A 23,858-nucleotide genomic window follows, 5' to 3' on the forward strand; every position below is an offset into this window, starting at 1 on the left:
CTAACGACTAATATTCTAAATTACTAAACTACCGTGACGGACATCAATTGTATTGGTGACCGTAATCAGTCCATCTGCCAGATCTGCTTATAAATCTGAAACTTCACGGTATTTAACTCAATAAAAAAGAGTTTATCGAAAATATACGTGGTGTACTATTAAAATTTGTTTTTATATTTTTTGTTTCTATATTTCTATATTCTTATACTTATATTTATACTGTAATATAATTTAAATTTATTTTATATTCATAAATCTAATATGGTCTCATTTTTGGACCCTTCAACTAACTTAAAAATGAAACAATAAAAGTATTAATCTGATAATGTTAGATTATCAGTTTAATACTTTTATTGTTGTTGTTGTAGAAAAAAAAGTTGACAACCGTGAAACGGAACGCGTCGATATGAAATCGGCGCGAAACCCACCTACGCGGGCCTTTCAAAAATCACTACATTCACGACGCGGGTTCCATACTGAGATCTGTCGCGCGCCTTTCGCCTCTCCTCGCACAGAGCGTAAAATAATTAAAGAAAATATTGTGGATCTATCAGCAATATTAAAATAGTGATTGTGGTAAAAATGGTTCGAAAAATCAGTGCTCTCGTGTGTTGCCTCTGCGTTTTTGGTATATCTTTGAGTGATAGTGCTATATCGGCGGAAAATGTATGTAATTTAATTTTTAATTCTAATAAAAACAGACAAGAAATCTTTTGTTTGTATCCTTCAGAACATCGTATTAAAATTTCATCAAAATCTGTCCAGTAGATTTACGCATAGGGGACAAACAAACATATTGAAAATGATTTTTATTATTTTAAATAAATATATAGATATAGAGATTAATAACCTTATAATCTAATATTATCCTTCTCTACCTCGCCCTCATACCTCGTTGTTATCATCACATTAATGTAAAGAAATGTAGATATCAAATAATAAATATAAATTAATGCCGCTCCATTTCTGAGAAGTGACCTTCAAAGCGTCTAGATTCTAGTCTAGATCTGTGAGACATACAGAGTACAGATATTATTAAAATTATACCTACAAAAACCTGAATAGCATTAAATTGTCATTTAAGTTTTTCTTTGACAGCAAAACAAAATATGTGTGACAATAATTCTGTCCCATTTAGCACACTTTTTGCACTCAATCTGTAAAATAGGTTAATAAATGTATAGTCTTGTCTATTCCTTAACGTTCATATTATATTATCAGAATCTAGAAATCACAAACAGAAATATGTAAGACTACCTTGAACTTCAACTCAGAGCATCTAGTTCATACATAATTCTTAGTAAAACTGCCGCTTTGTGTGAAAAATATTTTGTATACCATTTAATATTTTTGTCGTGTGTCTTTAGCGTTAAATATAAACAATTTAATTGAAAACATTCTTTGTTCTAGTGTATATTTCTAAAAATTGTAAATTATACTTTAAAATATATTAATCAAATGATAATATATCCATCTTATGGCTACTTCCATTACAATTATGACACACTAGCTGTCGCCCGTGACTCCGTCCACGAGGAATTGAAAAGAAACGTAATAAGTAACCTATGTATTCTTCCAGACTATGTTCTATATCTGTGCCAAATTTCATCAAGGTACGTTGAGTCGTTCCGGAGATACCTTCAAACATCCATCCATCCATCTAAACATTCGCATTTATAATATTAATAAGATTAATAACGTTGCAATAGTTATTTATGAGATGGAGAAAAAAATTGTGCATGTGGCCCATATCCAAAAGCTTCACAATATAGGCATAAGAGGAACTCAACTAAAACTCTTTCAAGACTTTTTAAACGAAAGGACTCAATGCGTAAAGATTGAAAACATCATCAGTGATGAACTATCTATCCGCTACGGTGTTCCGCAAGGTAGCATTTTGGCTCCTACCCTCTTTTTGGTTTACATAAATGACCTGTGTCAGCTAGGACTACCAAACGGCCAGATAACATCTTTCGCTGATGACACAGCGCTGATTTTCTACGCTGATAGTTACGAAAAACTTTTTGAATATGCACAAAATGGGTTCAATTTGGTTGCTGGATGGTTATCAAAAAACTTGCTAACATTAAATGTTGATAAAACAAAATATATTGTTTTCAGAAAAAAAGGGAACATATCTGAATTAGTCCAAACTCTTACTTCACATGGCTGCCCAAATCTAAGTACGACAGTAAACTGTAATTGCCCTAAGCTACAACTTGTTGACACAATCAAATACCTCGGAGTTCAATTAGATTATAAGCTTTGTTTTACCAATCATATAGATATGCTAACATCCAGGTTACGTAAGTTGATGTATATATTTAAAAGCCTACGGAATGTAGCTGACCACCGGACTTTAAAAACGATATATCAGGCGCTATGCCAATCATTATTAACATACTGTATAACGACCTGGGGAGGGACCGCAAAAACTATACTTTTAAAATTGGAAAGAGCACAGCGTGCAATACTAAAAACTGCCTTTTCCCTTCCTTATAGGTATCCCACTAATGATTTGTATAAAATGTGTGGACTCAAATCCGTACGGCAACTATATATCCTCACCGCGATTACCCGTAAACACTCTGAATTATTTTACGACCCAAGCGTGTTATCTGAAAAAAGGCGTAAATTTACCGTATGTTATATAAAACCTCACACCGGATTCTCCATGAGATCTTATTCGATCCTTGCTAATAATTTGTACAACAAACTAAACAAATCTTTAGATTTATTTCCACTAACTAAAAGACTGTGTAAGGCAAAGGTCTCTAAATGGTTAGAAGAGTTAGACTATGAACAAACAGAGAAAGTTCTGTACAATAATTAAACAAAGTAACATACATAATTCAAACACAAACGCTCTTTCACCTTATTATGAACATAACATACACCTAACACATACACACACGTACACACACATATACACACATCACACTTTAACTCTTAATAGCAAACCTCTGTAGAAAAATATAAACATTGTTAATTGTTATCATAACTAATTAAAATCATAACCCCTTTGTAAAATTTGTAAAATTTGATTGTAGTATGTTTGATTTGAATTGTATATTTTGTGGTCTGTGGGACGGGCGCCTGGTGATCCATCACACAGGGTATCACCCTAGTTTGGACACCAGTCCCTTACCCATAGGGAAAACAATAAAGTTATTTTATTATTATTATTTTATTATATGCTAGTAACGGTTTCTATGTGTGCATAAATATGTAAAAATCTGTAAAACTTCAGAAACTTTTATACGCCTTCGGTTTCAAAAATACGTATGCATGTATTTATAGAAGCTTAATAACGGATACCTACATACGTATTTGTCTAATCAAGATAAAACTGATCCCAACCAATAAGCTATATACCAGGGTGTTTAAAAAATAAACTATAAAATGTTTACAAACTCCGGGATATAGTATAAATGATAAAATAGAACAGTTCCTCATCATAAAGGATTTGAATCATAAATAAAAACCTTCATTACACTTATTTTCTGCAACAAGAAGTCATCAACATCCTATGTAACACATTATGTAAATCAATGTACTTAGCATAAACAATAATAGAGTCAACTTAGTATTTACTTCACGTGTGACAAGTTGCAATCGTTGCATTCACAAGCACCCAGGCAGATGTTGTAAACATTTGATGCGTGGAAATGAAACCGTACTAGTGAAAGTGAAACCAACAAAGCGTAGTCATAGCGCACATTGATAATGGGTTCGCTAAGCACTTTGGATTCGTTACGCGGATTCATTCACTAAAGCAGTGAATGAATGAATTTATGTAGACAATGGGTATATCAATGATTACATGTAATATAATATGATGGATAATCTTTACCTTAAATTTAAAATGGTTTAGTAATAAGTTAGAGAAAACTATTTTGTTTCTTACACAAATTTCTACTTTTCAAGTTTCAGAATCTATAATTTCGAATTATTTAAATAAAATTATATTATTATACTTCTATAAAATGTTTGTAATCCCTGGTGCAATAAGTTGTTTCTTGCGTAAGTTAGTCAGGAAAAGAAATCAGTGTGATTCTTGTGTTTTATTGGTTTTAATCTTCCTATAGCTTTTCTCCAATTTATCCGTAGTTTAGTTAATAAATCTGTACTTAACCTATCCTTCTTATCAAAATGTGATACTGCCGATGAATTAGAAATAGTAAAACGAGCGCAATATATGTTTAGTTAAGTTTTTTTTACAATCAAATAGTATTTTATTTGAATAGTAGTAACACATTATTACACACAAATTGCCTCTTTAATATAACAAAATTACAATGTATCTTTTAACATATATAATATAGTAACTAACGCTTAATTAAGTAATATATAAGAGAAGGCGCTGCCTCCCGAAACACAGTTTTAACTAGTTCGGGAGACAGAGCCCCACTAATTTTGTGAAAAATGGCTTATAGTTAAATAAAGAAATTTTATTATTTTTATTATTATTATTACAGTGTTCAGGCAAACATAAAACTTTTATACTGCGTTAATTAGATAAAATTTATTGCTCTAATTAAATTTTCAATGCTAATTTAAGCCCCGACATAAGAAAAGAGGACAAGAACATTGATAGGGATAAAGCTTTTTCTTACTAAATAGAATTTATTAAGCATAGATTTTAGCCATTGATGTGGTTTAATTTCCTATTGTATTACTGAGATTTTATAGAAAACAATATTACTTTTTATTCGTCAATTTTTGTATAAGTTCATTGTACGAATTTAAATTTCGAATAGAACCATCGAAATGTGATAAATTTTGGCGGATACTCAGACAAATATAAATGATCTAACAGCACCACAGCCTACACAATACCGTATTTAGCTTGTATGACCATAAATGAATTAGCAAGGCTACGCCCACTATATGTCTGTCATGACTCAATACCTGCTAACTTGCAGCTTTAAATACAATTCACTTGCGAAAATATAAATCACGATACGTGGTCTCACTTTACACGGTCTAAAATTAATCATTTTTATTCAAAATACTCATGAAGGATCCAAATTCATATTACAGTGCATCAAGTTACAGAAAAAAAGGAATCGAGAGAATTCAACAGCCGGCTGTCGCAGGTTTACAGCTAAAAAACTTCGTATTATATTTCTAATGAAAATATTATCTGTGATTTCTTCTAAGCAATTTAGAAGTTAAATTATTTAGCCGCCATGCTATAGTTTGCCAACATAACATTTCTAACGAAATCAAAGTCTATTTTTAACCTGATAATTATCTTATTTGGTAATAAATAAGGTGACGTAAAAATTAGGAACCATATTTCTCAAACTTGTTCGAGGGCGTATAAACACATGAGGTAGACATTCTAGTGTTCACACGAATTACGCAATGGATCTGAGAACTTATTGATATCTGAGATCTTACGAGACTGCACAAAGGTCCAGTTTGTTAAGACATGAGGAGTTCAATCACTCACTTATATAACAAACATGTTTTAGCACTGGCCACTTGAGTAAAAGGATATTAGTGAAGTAATAATTAATTGCAACTAAACATGTTATGTAATCATGCAAGGCGTTGAAATTATTACAATTTTGATGATTATAAATACATCAGGAATCGTACAAGTATTGCTTAAAGTTTATTTCTTTTCACTGTTGTTCTGAACAGAAAATCGTCCAAGGTCAGTTCTTCAGTAGACTTTTAAAGTAATAGTTTAAGTTATTCAACAGAAATAAAACGTTTAAGGCCTTACTTTAGTTCATCATGATTCCCAGTGACGCAACATTTGACTTTGTTCTGAGTTGTAAAGGTTAGATGTAGATTTAAGTACGTTGCAAGGATTTTTACATGTTTAAGGTAAATTGTATGTAAGAAGCATGTGTTAAGAATTGTTTCATTTCTTTGATATTTTATTGTCATCGATAATTTTATATGTATATTGTAAAATACTAATTATTAATTTGTAACAAGTCACTAAATAGCTTCTTTCAAAAAATTAACTGGTCATAAACGTCGTCGGTCGTCTTCTAAACGGACTATTAACACGTTCAATACTGCTATGATTTTCATATAAAAAAGCGAGTACGCAAGGCGAGTTGACGGCACTGAACGTGTTAAGAAATATGAGGAAGTCTGGGACAATTTCTACAAAAGTGTAACCGTCATTCATTGAATCGTTTATTGTGTAAACATATTTAGTTATGATGTGATCATTGTTATACCAATAGACAGTGTAAATAATTGCACTTCGAGCTTCGATAGATTTTTTGTGAAAGTGTTACGAATGATGGAATGAAGACTAGTCTTTCGACTAATTGATTTCGTTTTTTAACGTCTATTCCGTATTGTTTTTGGGCCAGTAACCTTGATTGATGAAGTTGTTAAAAAATTATGTTTTAAAAAATAAACTCTAGAGATGAAGCCTGGATATTTTTTTTTGTAATTCAACTTTACTCCTACTGCAATGAACGATTCATTTCAAATCAATTTGTGGCAGCGAAAGCGAACAAATGTTTGGGAATGTGCGTCTTACTTCGCCAAACAAAAACCTACCCATACTAATGATCACTTGTACCTCTTCTGTGTTAAATTTTTAAGCTTTACCACAGATAATACAATACAATCTAGCAGTTTTATTGCAAAATGGAAGCCCCAAAAATATCTTAGTAATATTTCGCGGATAATTTAAGGGCTTACGAGTTTCTCAATCATGTATCATGTTGATAATCTTACTATTATTATAAATGTGAATGTTTAAATGGATGGATGCTTGTTTGAAGGTATCTTCTCAACGGATCTTGATGAAATTTGGCACAGATGTAGAACATAGTCTGGAAGAACACATAGGCTACTTATTTAGTTTTTCTCAATTCCGCGCGTACGGAGGCGCGGGCGACAGCTAGTTTATGATAAATATTAAAAATACTTTTATTAAAGTCTTGCTTGAAGTTACAAATACTAATGTAAAACTAGAACACGGAAAGAGCAAAAAATCCTGATTTACATTTAACCTTTACAAATATTCACCATATAATTTGTATTATTATTAATTGATCTATTTTCAGTCACTACCGTCTTTGTAACCAAACAGTCTTTAGGCTAGAATACAGATCTGTGAATTGTAGACCTATTTTTGCAATACCGTCTCGGTTTAGTGTTGCTACAGAGTGCTTCAGTGTTGCTCAATAATTGAGATTATTTACCAATATAATTTTGAATGAAATTTCCTGGTCTAAAACAAGATTACTGATATTATAAAGTTTGTTAGCAAATCTTTTTCTTAATATCTTTTTAATTACTCTTCTAATCAAAATTAATATTCTTCTAATGGATATATTTAATGTAATCTAGTCTTCAAAATTAATTTCTGGTAGCAACAATGTCGCAATTGTTTCACTACTACTTAGTCCTTCCCTAATTATACCCTACTTAATAATTAAATTAAATAATATCAAAGCATTCGAGATAATCCTCAGCTAACTTAATACATGTCTAGTCCTTGTGGGTACTGCTAAGAACTGGAATAAGTTGGCGTCAGTTTTTCCGTCCAAATACGATGTGGGGGCCTTCAAGAGTAGAGTGAATAGGTATCTACAAAGCTAGCGCGTACCACATCATCACCTCATCGGGTGGGATCGTGGTCAAGCGCTAACTTTTTCAATAAAAAAAAGTTGTTTTCATAAACATTAAAACTAATTAAGAGGCCATTTGAAACCAATAAAGTTAAACAAAAGTCAGCTATGACAGACGAGTGACTGTCGCTTTTGCTTGACCTTCGTTTATGATAGCGTAAAATATAAATTCTTGTATTCTTAAGTGACAATGGTCCCAGACCAACAAATTTCAATCAAGATTGTATTATAGTGCGACGATGGGACATACATAATTTGCCATATTTAGTTGAGTTAAGCCTTTGAAGGATTGAAATTGTGTGCATTTGCTAACAGATGGCGCGGAATGCTAAGGGATGTTAAGTAAAATGTATGTTTAGTTTTCATTCGTTATTCAAGATGTTGTCACATAAAAATAAATGGACCGTACGACTTGAATGGTTTTATAAACAAGATTATGGCTTCTTGTGTACTTTTTCGTTCTACCTAGATGTTGCACTCGACTTCGTACGCGCGTAATAAAAAAATCTAGTAATAAATTTAATCTGCCCGGGGATAATGTAGCTTTGTAACAGTGAAATAATTTTTCAAATCGGTTCAGTAGTTTCGGAGCTTATTCAATACAAATAAAGAAACAAAATATTTCCACTTTATAATACTCGTAATATTATAAATTTAATGCACATCAAAATATTTTTGGAATATTGTTTTTAGCAAGTTTATGGCACATCTACGAGTTTAGTCAATATGTAATTTATTATAATCAACGTAACGTTATTTTGTTTATAATACTTAAAAAGATTTCTTCCTTACTTATGTAAAGTAAGTGATAATTCATGCATATATTAATTTATAAGTGTGAAATGTACATATTGATAAACACAGTTCAGTGACACTTTATGTTCATTATAACAGACATATTAGTATAATAAATATAACAGTAAAAATAACAGGATATTGTACAGATGTTCCATTAACACCATAACGCTTAGTGCTTGATTTATTTTGTGGCTTCAAAAGTTCTTATTTCCCTAATACGAATTTAAATATTGATTAGATCCTGCGAATAGTCCGTTTCGAAAGGTTTTTGTTTAAGAATTTCTTGCTAAGTAACAATAGTTTATTTCAAATTAAAAATAAATTAATGGATATAATTTTAACAGGAGACAAGATGTCGGAACCCACCGACAGCACCTCAGAAGATTGAAAGAGTAATAACGCTGTGTCAGGACGAAATTAAACTTTCCATACTCAGAGGTAAGTCAATCATATTTAATAAAAACACCCAAAATAAACGAATAATAAGTCTCACAAACAAGCTACATATAAACGGAATGCCTTTGTCCGTTTATTCGGGTTAAAAAAATTACCCATAACGAACCCTTGTTGGATGAAATGTTACACAAAAAATTGACTTTAAGACATTTATCATTTTAAATTCCACAGTCGTGAGTAAGCCTTGATAAAGGCTACTAAAGGTTCCTTCCGATCCTCTGCCCTGAATGTGGGTCACCCTTTTGAATGTAAAACATGACAATAAATATAACGGTAAATTGCCTTTATGGTTTTTAAATGGGAGCGTTGAAATTCACGAAGCATTTTTAACGCATGTTTAATTGTGGTTTATTGTAATCGCTTTCTTTTATGCATTCTGTATTAAATTAAATGGCTTTGTTGCCATCGAGTATAATGTATATATGTATTAAAAATTACTTATCGTACCTTACACGCCATCAGAAATAAAGAGGCAAAAACTTACGAACTCAAAAGTTTGTCTTTGTTTGATACAAAGTGATGCAAAGTTATTTTATCATCATCAGCTCACTATATGACCCCAATGAAAGGCTCTGAGCCTACCCTAAGTTAGGGCTGACTAGGCCATAGTAAACCACGCTGGCCCAGTGCGGGTTGACTTCACACATTTCATTGAATTTCTTCTCAGATATTTGCAGGTTGCATCACAATTTTTTTTATACTAGTTATGAAAATAGACATTGTATTAAAATTTATATCAACAGAATCTCATAAGAAAACCGAAACCAAAAATACTGCGGTCAAAATCAAAGTGTTAAAAGTTTAAAAAATTTCTAAATTGGAACGTTAATTAAGGAAGAATTGCAATTACTGCTAAAGTTTACTTTCAAGATCCAGGTTTGAGTTAATTAAAAATTATTGAGTCGATGGAAATTAAAATGAATTAATTAAAACGAGTTCATAATAACGTTTATGGTGACAATTATTATGCGGGAGCAGATAAAACATGCATAAAATTTTCTGAAATGTACGTTTTACGAATTATATTTTTTTTGAGATTGTGATTTTCACTAGTTGATATTTTTTCATCTCTCGTCACTATCATAGCCATACTGTGTTAATTAAAAACATTCAGTCGTTTTAAAATTCGTTCTGCGTATAAAATACTTGGCAATGGAGCACGCTGCCTCTAAACCAAGGATAATCTCAGCATTCCCACGTTCCACCTGCCCATTACATGAGACGAGACGCTTAGAGGATACTTTGTTGCAGGCGCATGCATTCGTAGTACATGACGTGAGCAAGGTCGCCTTAGTGAAAGTGAACGCAATACCGATGTAATACGTACATTGACTACGCAATTCTATGCTAAATTGAAGATGCTTTCAGATCTAGTTTAAACGTTCTACTATCTGATTTTTTTCACTTTTAAATACTGTATCACAAAAATTATTGATGCGAACAGAAAGCTAGTATTATACAATATATTGTAAATTAATTACAATACTAATTTTATAAAAGTTTATCTGTCATATTGTGTTATTACTGTAACTATCTCTAGTGGTGCAGCGACCTAAACTAGGCTTTGGATTCGCGGGGTCACGGAAGAAAGCGTACCCCTGGCCTCGTCACCATGCGTAGTATTAACAGAGGGGCTTAGTGGGTATGCTCTCTTCCGGAGAGAGAATCCCACATAACTACCGTGTCCCCGAGGCGCGGAGTATGCATAAAGCATTCCCCTCTGAAAAAAAGGCCTTGGGCTCCGACAATATAAGTCTCTACCTTCTCATAGTATCGCGTCACCAGGTCTTGTATAAAAGCTACAGATTCCTTCCAGTATATATCCTGCTAGGTATACTTAGGGCCTTACCAACTGAACGTCGTCCATTCAATTGTCCCAAATATGCACGTTTAACACTCCAAACATCCATTATTTTTAGATTGAATGACTTATGAATAAAATTTATTTACATAAATCAATGCACTAGCTTCGACAAGGTTTTATTTACGTATTTGAATGTCAAATTGAAACTTTAAGATTTGAGTACTCTTACAATGAAGTGCGTGACTTGGCAGTTACTATATCATATAACTTAAAACCCGTTCAGGACTGGAACTGGACAACTTTTGATATAAGTTTTCATAATAAACTGCAATCGTATTAGCAACAATCTTAACTTGTGAAATTTCAAGTCTGTAATCATGAGTGACCCTAATTTGTTTATTTTTCAATAGTTATATTTAATGTGTGCGTTTCTAGGTCGCGCTCTGAACGACTCAATTTTGTAATTTACAATGATTTTATGACATCGTTGAATTTATTACTATTCATTTCTAAACCTGATGAAACCATGTTATTTCTGGTTGTTACAAAATTGCATTTTGAAATTATTATTTCGATGGGTACCGGGAATAAAGCCGCAATCGTAAAAATGAAAATGTTCAGGAAAAAATATTTAATGAAATTATGGATAACTATAAAACCACTGAATATCTTAAAATAAATTATATGTCACCTTGTTCGTTATTTTTTGCCTAAAGTACTGTTGCAGTTACAAGATTGTATATTTTATCCAAATAGGAAAAAATCGGTAAAGATCATATTGCTGCTATTTATGTCGAAAGGTTGTTCCCATAATAGTCACTTACAGCTTTGTTCCACGAAAAAAAAAATTAATGTTGATACAGTAATAACATGTTACAGCTTTTTTCAGTGTATTATAGGATACACGATGGATACAGTAACCATAGTTTGTGTTCTTATTCCTTGAACTTGATGAGCGTTTTGTGGACGGTATTCATATTTTACTGTATATTCATCGTTGTATGTTTTTTTTTAATCTTTTATCTTTGCGTGAATATCTTATTTTTATTGACAGTGCTTTTATTATTATTATTTTTTTACTAGAAATATAAGAATGGATCATTTAAAGTGGTAGAAATAAAGAGCATTATGTTATTATTAAACAATCATTTTTTATTGAATCAAAGTAGCATAATTAAAATGACAAATTCGTGACTTTATAAGACTTTTTTACTTATATTATCCATGAAAATTAAGAATTCCTAATAAAAAAGGTACTTATGCTTAACTTTAAAACTTGTGCTATTTAAATTAAATTATTTTATAAAATGTACCTACTCTAATTATAATAAACTAAGACTAGTTTATTAGGAACTGTAGGAAATAAACTCATCTAAACCAACATTCGTATTATCTTAACATAATAAAAAAATTGGGTACCAAAATATTTAAAGCAAAATCACGTCTAAAGACTTGACTCTTGTAGCGGATCCTGTACCTCAGCAGCTTCGTGGGTTCCACATGCCAAAGATTTATAGAAATCGTGATAATATTGTGGAATATCATGACTGTTACAAAGACTCAGTAGATCAGAGTACAGAGCTTTCGACACAGGAACCGGTTCGTTGTAAGCTACTTGTAATTCAGGAAGAGTTGCAGATTCAGCTGTAGAATACGTAGAAACAACGTCTAAACGTGTAAATTTCTCTAAGATGTCACCATTATGTTTTACTCGTATTTCGGTGTTAATAAATATATATTATCTGCGACATTTAAGTACATGTCATTTACTAAGAAAGCCATCGCAACTGCTAAGGCACAGGCACAAGATAAATTATATGAATCCCTGAACAGCCCGCCGGGACAAAAACGCCTGTTCCGTATAGCAAGAGAGAGAGAAAGGAATGCAAGAGATGTAAACCACATCAAGTGTATTAAAGACGATGAAGGAAATGTATTGGCGGATGATAATGATATTAAACAGCATACGATAGGGTTCCGAGGAAGGTTTTGTGGTGGGCTTTGAAAGTGAAAGGAGTGCCTGGGAAATACCTGCAGCTTATTCGTGCTATATATTGTCGAGCCAATACACACATCCAGTCCGCTGTTGGCGATAGTGACAGGTTTGGTGTCTCGGTAGGCCTACACCAGGGTTCGGCTTTAAGTCCGTATCTCTTCCTCCTGGTAATGGATGCGCTAACATCAGACATACAGGAGGAAGCACCCTGGTGTATGCTTTATGCTGATGACATCGTGCTTGTCGGGGAGGATGAATGCGAGGTGCAGAGCAGGTTGGAAAAATGGCGAGATAAATTGGAGAGAGCTGGTCTTAAAATCAGCAGAACCAAAACTGAACATTTGTTCTGCGATTTTGGTGGTCCGACCAGCTTTTCTCCAATCGCTTTAAATGGTGTTGACCTACCAACCTGCTCCGATTTTAAGTACCTCGGTTCACTCGTCCAATACGATGGTGGTGTTGACCGGGATGTGAAAAGCCGAATAAATGCAGATTGGATGAAATGGCGACATGTCACCGGTGTGACTTGTGATCCAAGAATGCCAACCAAGCTTAAGGGACAGATCTACAAGTCAATCGTAAGACCTGTCTTATTGTACGGATCTGAATGTTGGGCCACCAAGGTTTCGGATGAAAGAAGATTGCATGTAGCTGAGATGCGTATGCTAAGATGGATGTGTGGTGTGACAAGAAAAGATAAAGTTAAGAATGTGCATATCAGAGGAAGTTTGAAAGTAGCGCCAGTTATCGAGAAATTGAGGAGCAGAAGGTTAGCGTGGTTTGGACATGTTATGCGGAGGGATGATAATCATATAAACAAAAAAGTAATGAGATTGAATGTGGATGGCTATAAAGGTAGAGGAAGACCAAAGAAAGTATGGATGGATTGTGTGAAAGAGGATATGCGTAAGAAGGGGGTAAATTCAGATATGACGGCTGATAGAGATGTATGGAGGAGTAGTACATACTGTGCCGACCCTCCATAGGGATAAGGGCAGGTTGATGATGATGATGATTTAAGTACATGTCATTTGTAAAATATCAGAAAACAAAAATTTTGACACAGGTACATTAATTCGAATCATGAACAGATGACTATAAAATTGTAAAATAATTATTGTAGATTATTATCTTCAGTAATACAAATAAAATAACTATAGTTTGGTAGTCTTGTGCGTGATTTAATATTTGCTGCCATTGAGTAACGACTCAACGATAGTTTAGTAGGTACAGCAATGTTTAGTGCGAATCTGTTAACATCAAAGTAGGTACAGTAATGTATAGTGCGTTTAATGTTTACATGTTTTATTCCCTGGAAGAAAGCCGTAATTACAATTGCTGGTCTAAAATTGAAACAAAAATTTCACTTTCAACATAACCGTATTGTTCCAGTAATATTTTTCTAAACGTTTACCAGGAACAAACAATTAATGTACAAAGTGATTTTTCTATTTTTGTCATTTTTCATCAGAATTAAGTAAAAAAAATATATAAGGTGTATTTAGGTCCGTAGATACCGAATCTGACTTAACCCGAAGACTGTCGCAATATCCATTGCGACATTATTCCAACTACCCATCGATTTATCAAATGATATTCAAGCCATTTCGCATAGAAATTCATAAATATAACAAATGAATACGTATACTAAAAGATATCTTGGTAAAGGCATTCACAAACATTTATTATAAGAGGAATACTCGTTTATATTTCCCTATTCTTTCGGACCGTAGTCACGTTACAATGTAACATTGACTCAACATATCCTTTAGCGAATATAACGTTTAGTATGTGTCATGTTTTGTATGACTCAATACAACACCATAGTTAAACAACTGGACTTCTGAATACTTTTTTGTAACGATTATATTAGACGTAATGGCGTTATATTTTTAATATGTCACCATTATTCAGCCAGGATTGTATTTAAAATTTTGCTAACGCAAGTAAGGGCTATGTTACAAAAATAATTAAAGAAATATTTTTCATTACATTAAACGATGCAGCTATATAAACATACTTATAAACAAAAATACTTGGATTTTTTAAAGTTTATAAGCATAGCTAAAAGCAAATTTAATCGTAAAAAATCCATATTTTTATACCGAACTTAGATTGACAGAGAGGTAACACTTTAAAAACTAAATTTTTTTAGCGAACCATTTGGCTTCCGTTCAAGACACATAATAAAATTTAAGGCCACTTATTATGATCGCGTTCACTATTTCTTAACCTTGTCTCGCATTATCGGACGCTAAAGGTTGCTTGCTCAAGTTCGGCTGTTCCTTTATGTCCACGTAACCTAAACGACTGACTTTTTTAACATGACATTATTTGTGAAACTGGTACATATTTTTTTCCATATTGCTTAAACTTCATTTCATATGATTTCGTGATTTTAAGTTAATACCATAATTTTTAAAGTAGCATATTTGAATTTATTTTTATGTCAGATTATCTCTTACCATCTCGTCGTTCTAACCGAAAAGTTTAGGATAATCTATAAAAATAACAATAGACAAATCTCTTTAAACAATAATTATACAGTTTCACCCACTGTAAAAAACTATAACAACAATTTGTATTCCACCGTTATTCGGTCATGAAAGTTTTCCGTTACTTTAATAAAAAATTATATTTCCTTAGTAAATATCAACTGAAATAATTTGACATATCTCCCGTACGATTCACGTATGAACAAAGAGACGAAACCGCAATTCGATAGCCAAATTAGAACAATCGATAACAAAGCATTAGAGTGAACATGTTTTTGCACATGTTCGAATCATCGGCATGAGAAATAACGGTACAACATAAAGGTCGTGCCACATCGGACAAGCATTTCATTTTGGTTTTCATATACATGTTTTAATTTAACGTCATTCATTCAACGGAGCCAAAATACTCCCGTTTAATTACTCTGAATATATTTTTAACCAATGTTGGCTTTTTTACTTTGATTAATACGATGTTAAAAACTTTTTGGATCATTAAAGAAAAAAGTTTCTTGTCAATACTTAGTTGGAATCACTTTGGACATTAAAAACTGATATTTGAAGACAGATATAAATTACATAATTTTATTTCGGTTAATCGAAAACCTACACGCACAATTAAATCTGCAAAAAAAAGCAAGGAACGAAAAAAATATAAATAAACTAGCGCTTGGCCACGAAAATAGTTTGTACGTTTAATGTGACGCGACTCTAAACTTACACACGTAAAATGTTTGAAATCGCAAGTAAATATGGTCAATATCTTAACAGTGCTAACGGTAATCAGAGAATGCCATCGTTTTAGCGCCGGCCTTAATGCATATAGACAACACATTGTCAAATAAGATCTTTGACTTTAAGAGACAAGACCTGTCAAGTGCGCATTCACCTCAGCCAAATTAAAACAAAAAATAAATTATATACTTGTGTGTGTGCTCGATTTGTGTATGTTAATTTTTTAAATCAGTTTTTGTTCATGAAGATGTTTCAACTTTACGTTCCAGTACGATATAATATACAATTGATATGCGCAGATTGTTATCCATACCTTACTAAAAGTTTTAAAATTTCTTTAACACATTAGCGACTTTTCGTTTAGTCCTTTTCTATATTGTCAAAGTATAAGATACATTTACAAAGAACGTTACCTTTTACCTTTTAACTGTTTCGTAAAGGTCTTATGAATCATGTTTACTTAACCAATTGATAGCTGGCAATTGTTAAAACCAATTATTTTTTTAATCGAAGAGATCATCGACTATGGATAAAATGTCGTGGACATGCACATGTGGGGCACGATTTCTATTACCCTTCGTACAGTTTAAACTGAAAAGCAAATGTTAAGAATACAACCAATCTGTATATTTTTAATCTTCAATTTATTAAACATACAGAAAAATGTTACTTACATTTTGAATGTGTTTAGTAAATGTATGTTTGTTATCATATAATTTTAGAATGACTAAACGAATCTAAATGTTTGGAAAATATATAGATTACAGCCTGTAGCGCATAGACTATAAATAGCAAGTCTATGACACGGTAATAATAATACCGTGAGTGAGAGAGATACAGTTATACCCAATTCCTGTGACGTGACAAATACAGGGATAACTATCTTCTGTCCCTTTCTGCGTACCAGGCTTTGGGGTTTGTTTGGAACAAAGGTTGTCCCCTACAAACAACCTAGGTTGTCCCTAACAAAGTTTGACATTCGTGCTATTTTTCGAAAATTGTGAGTACTTAGTGGCTGTAATTATTCAAAAATATTTTGATATTACAGTTTTAGTGAGATCAAGTGTATAAAACATGGTATACTGCTGTATTGTCGGTTGTAAAAGCCGTAGTGAGCGAAAAGAGAAAAACATAACCTTTCACTCGTAAGTACTGAAACTACGCACCTATTCACATGTATTCATACAAAATAAGGAAGAAAATACAAACTAGTTGTTCTTTACAGTCTTTGTAATAACTAATATGTTAAAATACGGGTAAAATCAGTTATAATAAAATAGTATTTTTCGAACATTATGCGCCCAAACGCAGATGTCATTTGTGTCAAATATTATACTGTAGATCTGGGAAACAAGCGGCCATATTAAACTTCTTTTCAAATTGGTTGGTTATTACCCGTAAAAATAATACCACCATCTTGTTGTAAAAATTACCCTGAATTTAGGGGAAATAAATTATAGTATGTATAATGTATATAAATGAAACAATTCATATTTTATATACTATTTTCAACAGATTTCAAAAGGAGTTTTTAATTCTGGTATATGCTGTGTTTTTAAATATTTGATACTTTCTTATCCCGTTGATTTTAAAGAGTATGCTTTTTAATTTGTCCCATGTAAATTTTGTTTCTTAGAAATTACAATCAAAATAGTTTAATATTAAGTAGTTTTACATGTAGTGTTCACTGTAATGATATACAGAGTAATTTAAAATTATATGACTATAATATTGGTATGTTTTTTGTAGCTTTTTATGAAGACTTAGGGCTTCGTGCATATCGAAGAAAAATAGGACATCGTTTGAATGCTCGTCTAATGGACCTATGACTGAAGAGATGCCGCGCTTTGTTGAAGCGGTACGCGGGAAAAAAATATCGGGAAATTCTTTTTTTGGAGTCACTCAAGACATCCTTGATTAAGGCAGCCGCCGATATTGACATGGACCTCGTTCGTGCTGTGATAGACGACTGGCCGAGCAGATTGAAGGCCTGTATTCAAAATCACGGATGTCATTTTGAATAAACTTTAGTGTCATAAGAATCTATGTTTTGTTAAGTTCATTTTGGTATATAAATGGTCACATAATGAATAAACTTGTTTCAATTATTTTATTTAAACATGTGACAGAATTTATGACCTGACTAAGTATTACTAAAAAAATCTGTTTACGTAATCTTAATCACATAAACAAAAATTACGCATTGTTTTTATATTTATTACGTTTATTTATTACAATTTAATTGGGAATATATAAATTGGTCTATATTAAATTATATCGTAATTATTCATTTTCGGGACAAAACAAATAACTGGTAACCCCAATCCTTTTACTTATATATAGGTATAGTCTATAGTACTCTCTATCTGTCCCTTACGGGTGAACGCGCGTGTCATATCTATATAATTCTTCATCTGAGATAAATAGTTTCTTTTTTCTATCTCCATAGACTAAGTCACTAGAGACTTTTTGGTATGAAATAGAAATATTGCACAAATTGTACTGTTTTTTCAAATAGTTTCTACTTGAATAATTAATCAAACAAGAAATGTATGTGCAAACTATTTTGACAGACTTTGAATTAACAATTAAATGACAATGTTTGTTGCATTAAATTTGCCAAGTATGTCAAAGTGAAAAATTCGATTAATTGGATGATAGACAAATATAAATTACGGAGAAATACAAATGGAATTAATATTAAATATAAAATGCAAATTAAAATAACAATAATTATTTCTAATTAATAATTAATTCTCCCAAGTAGGGATGGCGACAGGCAGGCGGCCGGCTGTAAAAAATTAAGCCAACACTTTAGAGTTTTAAAACCTTGTGCGCCGACTCCACGTGAGTGGGATAATGATACAATGCAAATTAAAAAAATGCAAATTATATATAAAAATATCTAAAATCAAATTTTATAATATAATTTATCAAAACAAGTTTAGAATTTAAGTCTAAAATGTTAATACCATGGTTCAGCAGTTCAAGATATTTTGTAGTAGTGGAATAAAGTATAGACAAGCTCTTGTAAAGATTCAAGATACGTCATCTCATGGATTCTTCTAAGCAGGATATGCTGGCTAACGCAGTGCAGTAGTAAATTCTACTTAGAGCAAATCCTCGTTATTAACTTTATTTATTTATGTGTTTATACGTAAAACATAAAATAAAAATTATGACTCGCTGTCATCATTACGAGTACGAAGTTACCTTAATTGCTCTCTATAAGAGAAATAACATCAAATGTTCATTTTAAAAACTTATAAGTTAAATATTAATTTACAACACTTTATCAAATAAACTTAGGATAATTTAAACCAAAATTCAAAGCCATTTAAAGACAATCCTTCCTATATATTATGTGATTGTGACGAAAATATGCTTCCTCGATTCACAAAGGTTGCATAATTTATGCGGCTGCACCGACCGCAACCTAGTCCCGTATATTACCGTGTATAGAATCTTTGCACAAGTCGTGCAATACGTATTACACTGGTAACGTCTAGTTTATATACGTAACTTTATTAAATGAACGATTTTCAGTTATATTTATGTTTAATTATAACGAAATTTAAAATTCTTTAATAAGATCTGGACGACAGTGAGACTTGAAATGTTAATTAATTCATTAGTTTTTCAGGGCAGGATTTGAATCAAATTGCTAGTTGAAAAAGTTACAAAAATTTTGCACTGATAACGGTAGTGTTACAATATCCTGCAAGAATATATTAAAAGCAATATAAGTGCGGGAAGTATGTTATTTTGTTTTGCCGGTTATTGAGTAACAGTTACTGCAAATCTACAAAATGATCGAAAATCGTTTGATAGTGGAAACATTAGCTTACGATTACAATCTTAAATGCTTTTAATATTTACGTGTAGGCCTAAAACCATGTTTTCAATTCTTACTAGTATTTTTTATTTCCTATTTTCCAGTTTCTGAACAGGTCTCGAAGAAACATGATATGATTTTTTTCTATTTCATTGTATTATAAATATACTAGCGATTGTCTTTTGTCTTGTCTTGTGAATGTCTTAAAAATACTTCTATCAAAAGTTCTCTGCATCTCATCATGCATGTCTTGTGGATTTCATTAAACTTTACACTACAAACATTGTATGTCTGCAATCATTTTGTCGTTGAAAGTGAACGTACCAAGACTCCGTGACCTACCTGTCCTAGATAAACTTGTTTATACAATATTTATCGCGTCCATTTAACTAGAGTTAATTCACCTAACATATAGACGGTGCATTCTTGAACAAATATTTGGGGTATTAACTATTATCACGTAATATTATATAATTCAAAAAGGTTCTAAGTACTATGTACGTTATTCCATTGGTGAAGAACACTGGTATGAAATAACGACAAACACCAGTCTCTACTCAAATAGTTAATATTTATAAAATAAATGAGCCCACCTTTTCGTGGTTCTGTATATTGTTTGGATCAAGAGAAAGCCTTAGGAAGAGCTTTGTACTCTTTACGTTTGTATTTCTAACCTACACTTTTATCCAATTCCAGAGGCACTAGACGTAATAAAGGAGGAGCACACGATGCCGGCCCAGCGACGACGCAACAAGAGAGAAGTGCCCTTCACACATGACGAGAAGAGAATTGCTGGGGTAAGGATCTTGACACTACAGCCACTGATCTCTAGAAATTGATAAGACATTGCTAGGAAATGACAGCTTTTTCTCCGTTCCGATTAAACGCGCCTCATAATGTTCCTATAAGTTAATTCCAGTTGATTCTATCTATGTCATTAGTTCGAATCCTCACCACCGCTACCAAACGCAACTGTTAATGCGAAAATAGCAAAAATCAAATAGGCACAAAATACCACCGCATATAGCCTATCCATTTGTAGAGGTCAGTGACTACAACCTAAAACCTTACTGACTGTCAAACAGAATTGGAGTTACTCAGAAAGTACTTAAGTGAAATTTTCTACGCCATCATAAAAAGAAAATAAAAGAATGACGACTGTACATCTTTTATTTTGAAGTCTTCATTTTTCCGCCCTTGTGAGTCAGTCGCAATATACTATTATAATATACAAATAATAATTTCTCTGTTTTCAGTGTCTTCTGCAGTGCGTTTACCGGAAAGTGAAAGCGGTAAGTTTTATCTTTTCTAGCTTATGTTTCAAATTGAAATTATTACTTTTTTACACGGATTAAAAAGATAATGTAACATGACACGGTTAAGTTTACTTCAAGCGTTTAAAATTTATGTTAACTAGAGCATAGCTATTGTAATCGTTTCGGTACCTTTTTTATAATTCAACGAAAGATAATTTCATTTATGGTGATGAAAAAATTAAAAAAAAAAACTTTTTTTTTAACGTTTATTCCGAAGCATTTACTCCAAAAGAAATAATTAAAAAGTGCTTTATTAAATGTTACAAATAATTGGCCATGTATTTTAATTAAATAAAAATAATGGCGATACTAGTAAACAAAATACTAATCGTTGGTTTCTGAGACCAAAATCTCTGTATAAACATATCGACGCTGGAAAGCATAAACGCTGTAACCCTTGAGATCGCGAATATGTTTTTCACACGTTAATAATTTCAACCATTATCAAACGATAATGATTTTATTATAGGTTAGCACAAACTACACAACATTGCTAAATACCGCATGCTTGTAGGCGTATCAGCTCACGAGTTATCATTTTTTGGCTCTCCTGTAAAGTTTATACTTTCGGGGTTACAGCGTTTATGCTTTCCAGCGTCGATATTGTTATCGCTGTTTTTGTCAAAGATAAAGAAAAGGACGACGATATATTTTATACATAGATTTTGACCTCAGAAACAGACTGTAAAAAAAACAACTCCTAACATTGACATCAATGATCCTATACAATATTCGAGGTTTGCGGTTTGAGGTTTCGGACTCATTTGAGCTAGTCTAGGTTTCATATTAAATTACGGTATAATAAAATTATACGAATCAATCAACCGAATGAAAATATTAGTTACGGCATGGTCTAATAGATATCCTACTTACCTACTGTCGAGATCTAGACTAGTTTCAAGTAATGAGTAACACTCTAGACCGACAAGCTGGTATAGAAAATGTCATAAAAATCATGACATGACTGCGACAAGGAACTTTTCACACTTTTGTGACATAACCAGGGCGCTGTTAAACTAATATTATTTAGTTTGGCTTATGCCCACATGGTCAAACAACTTTATCAATCTATAAAATTACATGTCATTAAAACAGACATAACGGAATATGATTTATTTGAATTCTAGATTTTTTTACATTGATTTAAATTAAGACCTGAAATATCCCGATGATACGCGAACGCATTCGAGGTCGACCGTTCCCCTGTGTTAAATAAAAATAGAAAATAACAAAAGATAATGAAAAAGTTTTTAATGCTTTATGGTTCTGTCGCAAGTCGATCGCTCCAATTTGTTAACTATAAAACATGCCGGCAAGTCATAAAACCTGAGAAAGAAATTCGTCGTCTATTTGAAACGAATCGAAAAGACGAATGGAATATAAATATGGTCATCATAAACCTTCGAGAAGGTGTTATTAATTCTTTTATTGATATTAGTACCCGCTCTTCAAGGTCCAAGGACCGAGCGAAATACGCTTCGTAGTTTTAAAGGAACAAGACCGTATTCTTTAAGTTATTGCCGGCCTGTATAGACCTATAAAGCTGATTTATTGTCAACCTTAACCAGGGAATGTCTAATTCTTTTTTATACTTCGTCTTGTTATTCTATACAAAACATCTTCGATCTAAGTGTGTGTTGTTGAGCCAATTAATTGGACTGATTTGTGATTTATTTAACGATACAAATCTTTAGTAGTTAGATGTAGAGGTCTTTAACTTGAAGTTTGATAAGTAAGCGTTACTTTAAATTTTAGTAAATACTGTAACAAATCCATATTTAATTTGAAATGCATTTTAGAGTCGCTTGATAATCTATATATATAAAAGAAAGTCGTGTTAGTTACATCTTATATATATAAAAGAAAGTCGTGTTAGTTACACTATTTATAACATTTGACTGAAAATTTGAATCGAATTTGAAATGGTTGAATCGATTTGACTGAAAATTGGTGGGCAGGTAGCTTAGAACCAGGAAACGGACATAGGATTTTTACCCCGTTTTCTATTTTTTATTCCGCGCGGACGGAGTCGCGGGTAAAAGCTAGTTTGTAATATAAAAAACAAAAAAAAACTAGATTCTTCTAGAATATTAAATCCCTGTAGATAAAAATTCCGAGCCTTGATATATATTGCTAATTTGTAACACTATTGTATCATCTTCCAGGTGGACGGCTACGGGTTCCCCACACTGGAGGGTCTCGTGGGCCTGTACTCTGACGGTGTGAACGAGCGCGGCTACTTCATGGCGGTGTTGGAAGCGTCCCGCGAGTGCCTCATGCGGAACCACGATAAGTTCTCCAGGACCGTTCCTATGGGTAAGACTAAATAAAAAATAAAAAAAAAACAATAACTTCATATTAAAAATATAACCGGTGTAGCAGTTAATGCTACAGAGTGTTGTAAAGTTGGGATAAATAAAAATTTAGTTAGGTTATAGTTTTTAAATTTTACCCTAACATTAATCATTTTTAAAAGCTAAGAGTTACTTAATAAATTATTATATTATCTTACAAATATTATAAATGCGAATGTTTAGATGAATGTATGTTTGTTTGAAGGTATCCCCAGAACGGCTTAACGGATATTGTCGATTTTTTTTTATTGCTGTGCGGACATAGTCGCGGGCGACAGCTAGTATATTCATAATTCTTATATTTGTTTATTTCTATTTTCAGACAACGGCCGCAATTGTGACGTTTCCTTCGACATTTTCGAATGCATATCAGATCGTATTGGCGAGTATTGCGGCACTTCTGGACTTTAAACCTTTAAAAATTATAAAAAATACTAAAAGCCGATAATTATG

The 23,858-nt window shown here is 32.3% G+C and overlaps 1 protein-coding gene across 1 annotated transcript; it reads left to right on the forward strand.

The window, feature by feature from the left end:
- Positions 1 to 465: 465 nt before the first annotated feature.
- On the forward strand, positions 466 to 23,858 carry LOC106721342 (general odorant-binding protein 70). The gene is made up of 6 exons (XM_045678286.1): positions 466 to 666; positions 8,759 to 8,852; positions 20,432 to 20,532; positions 20,992 to 21,027; positions 23,217 to 23,367; positions 23,728 to 23,858. Exons 1-6 carry the CDS (start codon positions 583 to 585, stop codon positions 23,814 to 23,816), a joined length of 555 nt encoding a protein of 184 aa, XP_045534242.1. The 5' UTR covers positions 466 to 582; the 3' UTR covers positions 23,817 to 23,858.

Source organism: Papilio machaon, chromosome 6 (assembly GCF_912999745.1).
Source record: "Papilio machaon chromosome 6, ilPapMach1.1, whole genome shotgun sequence".
NCBI lineage: Eukaryota > Metazoa > Arthropoda > Insecta > Lepidoptera > Papilionidae > Papilio > Papilio machaon.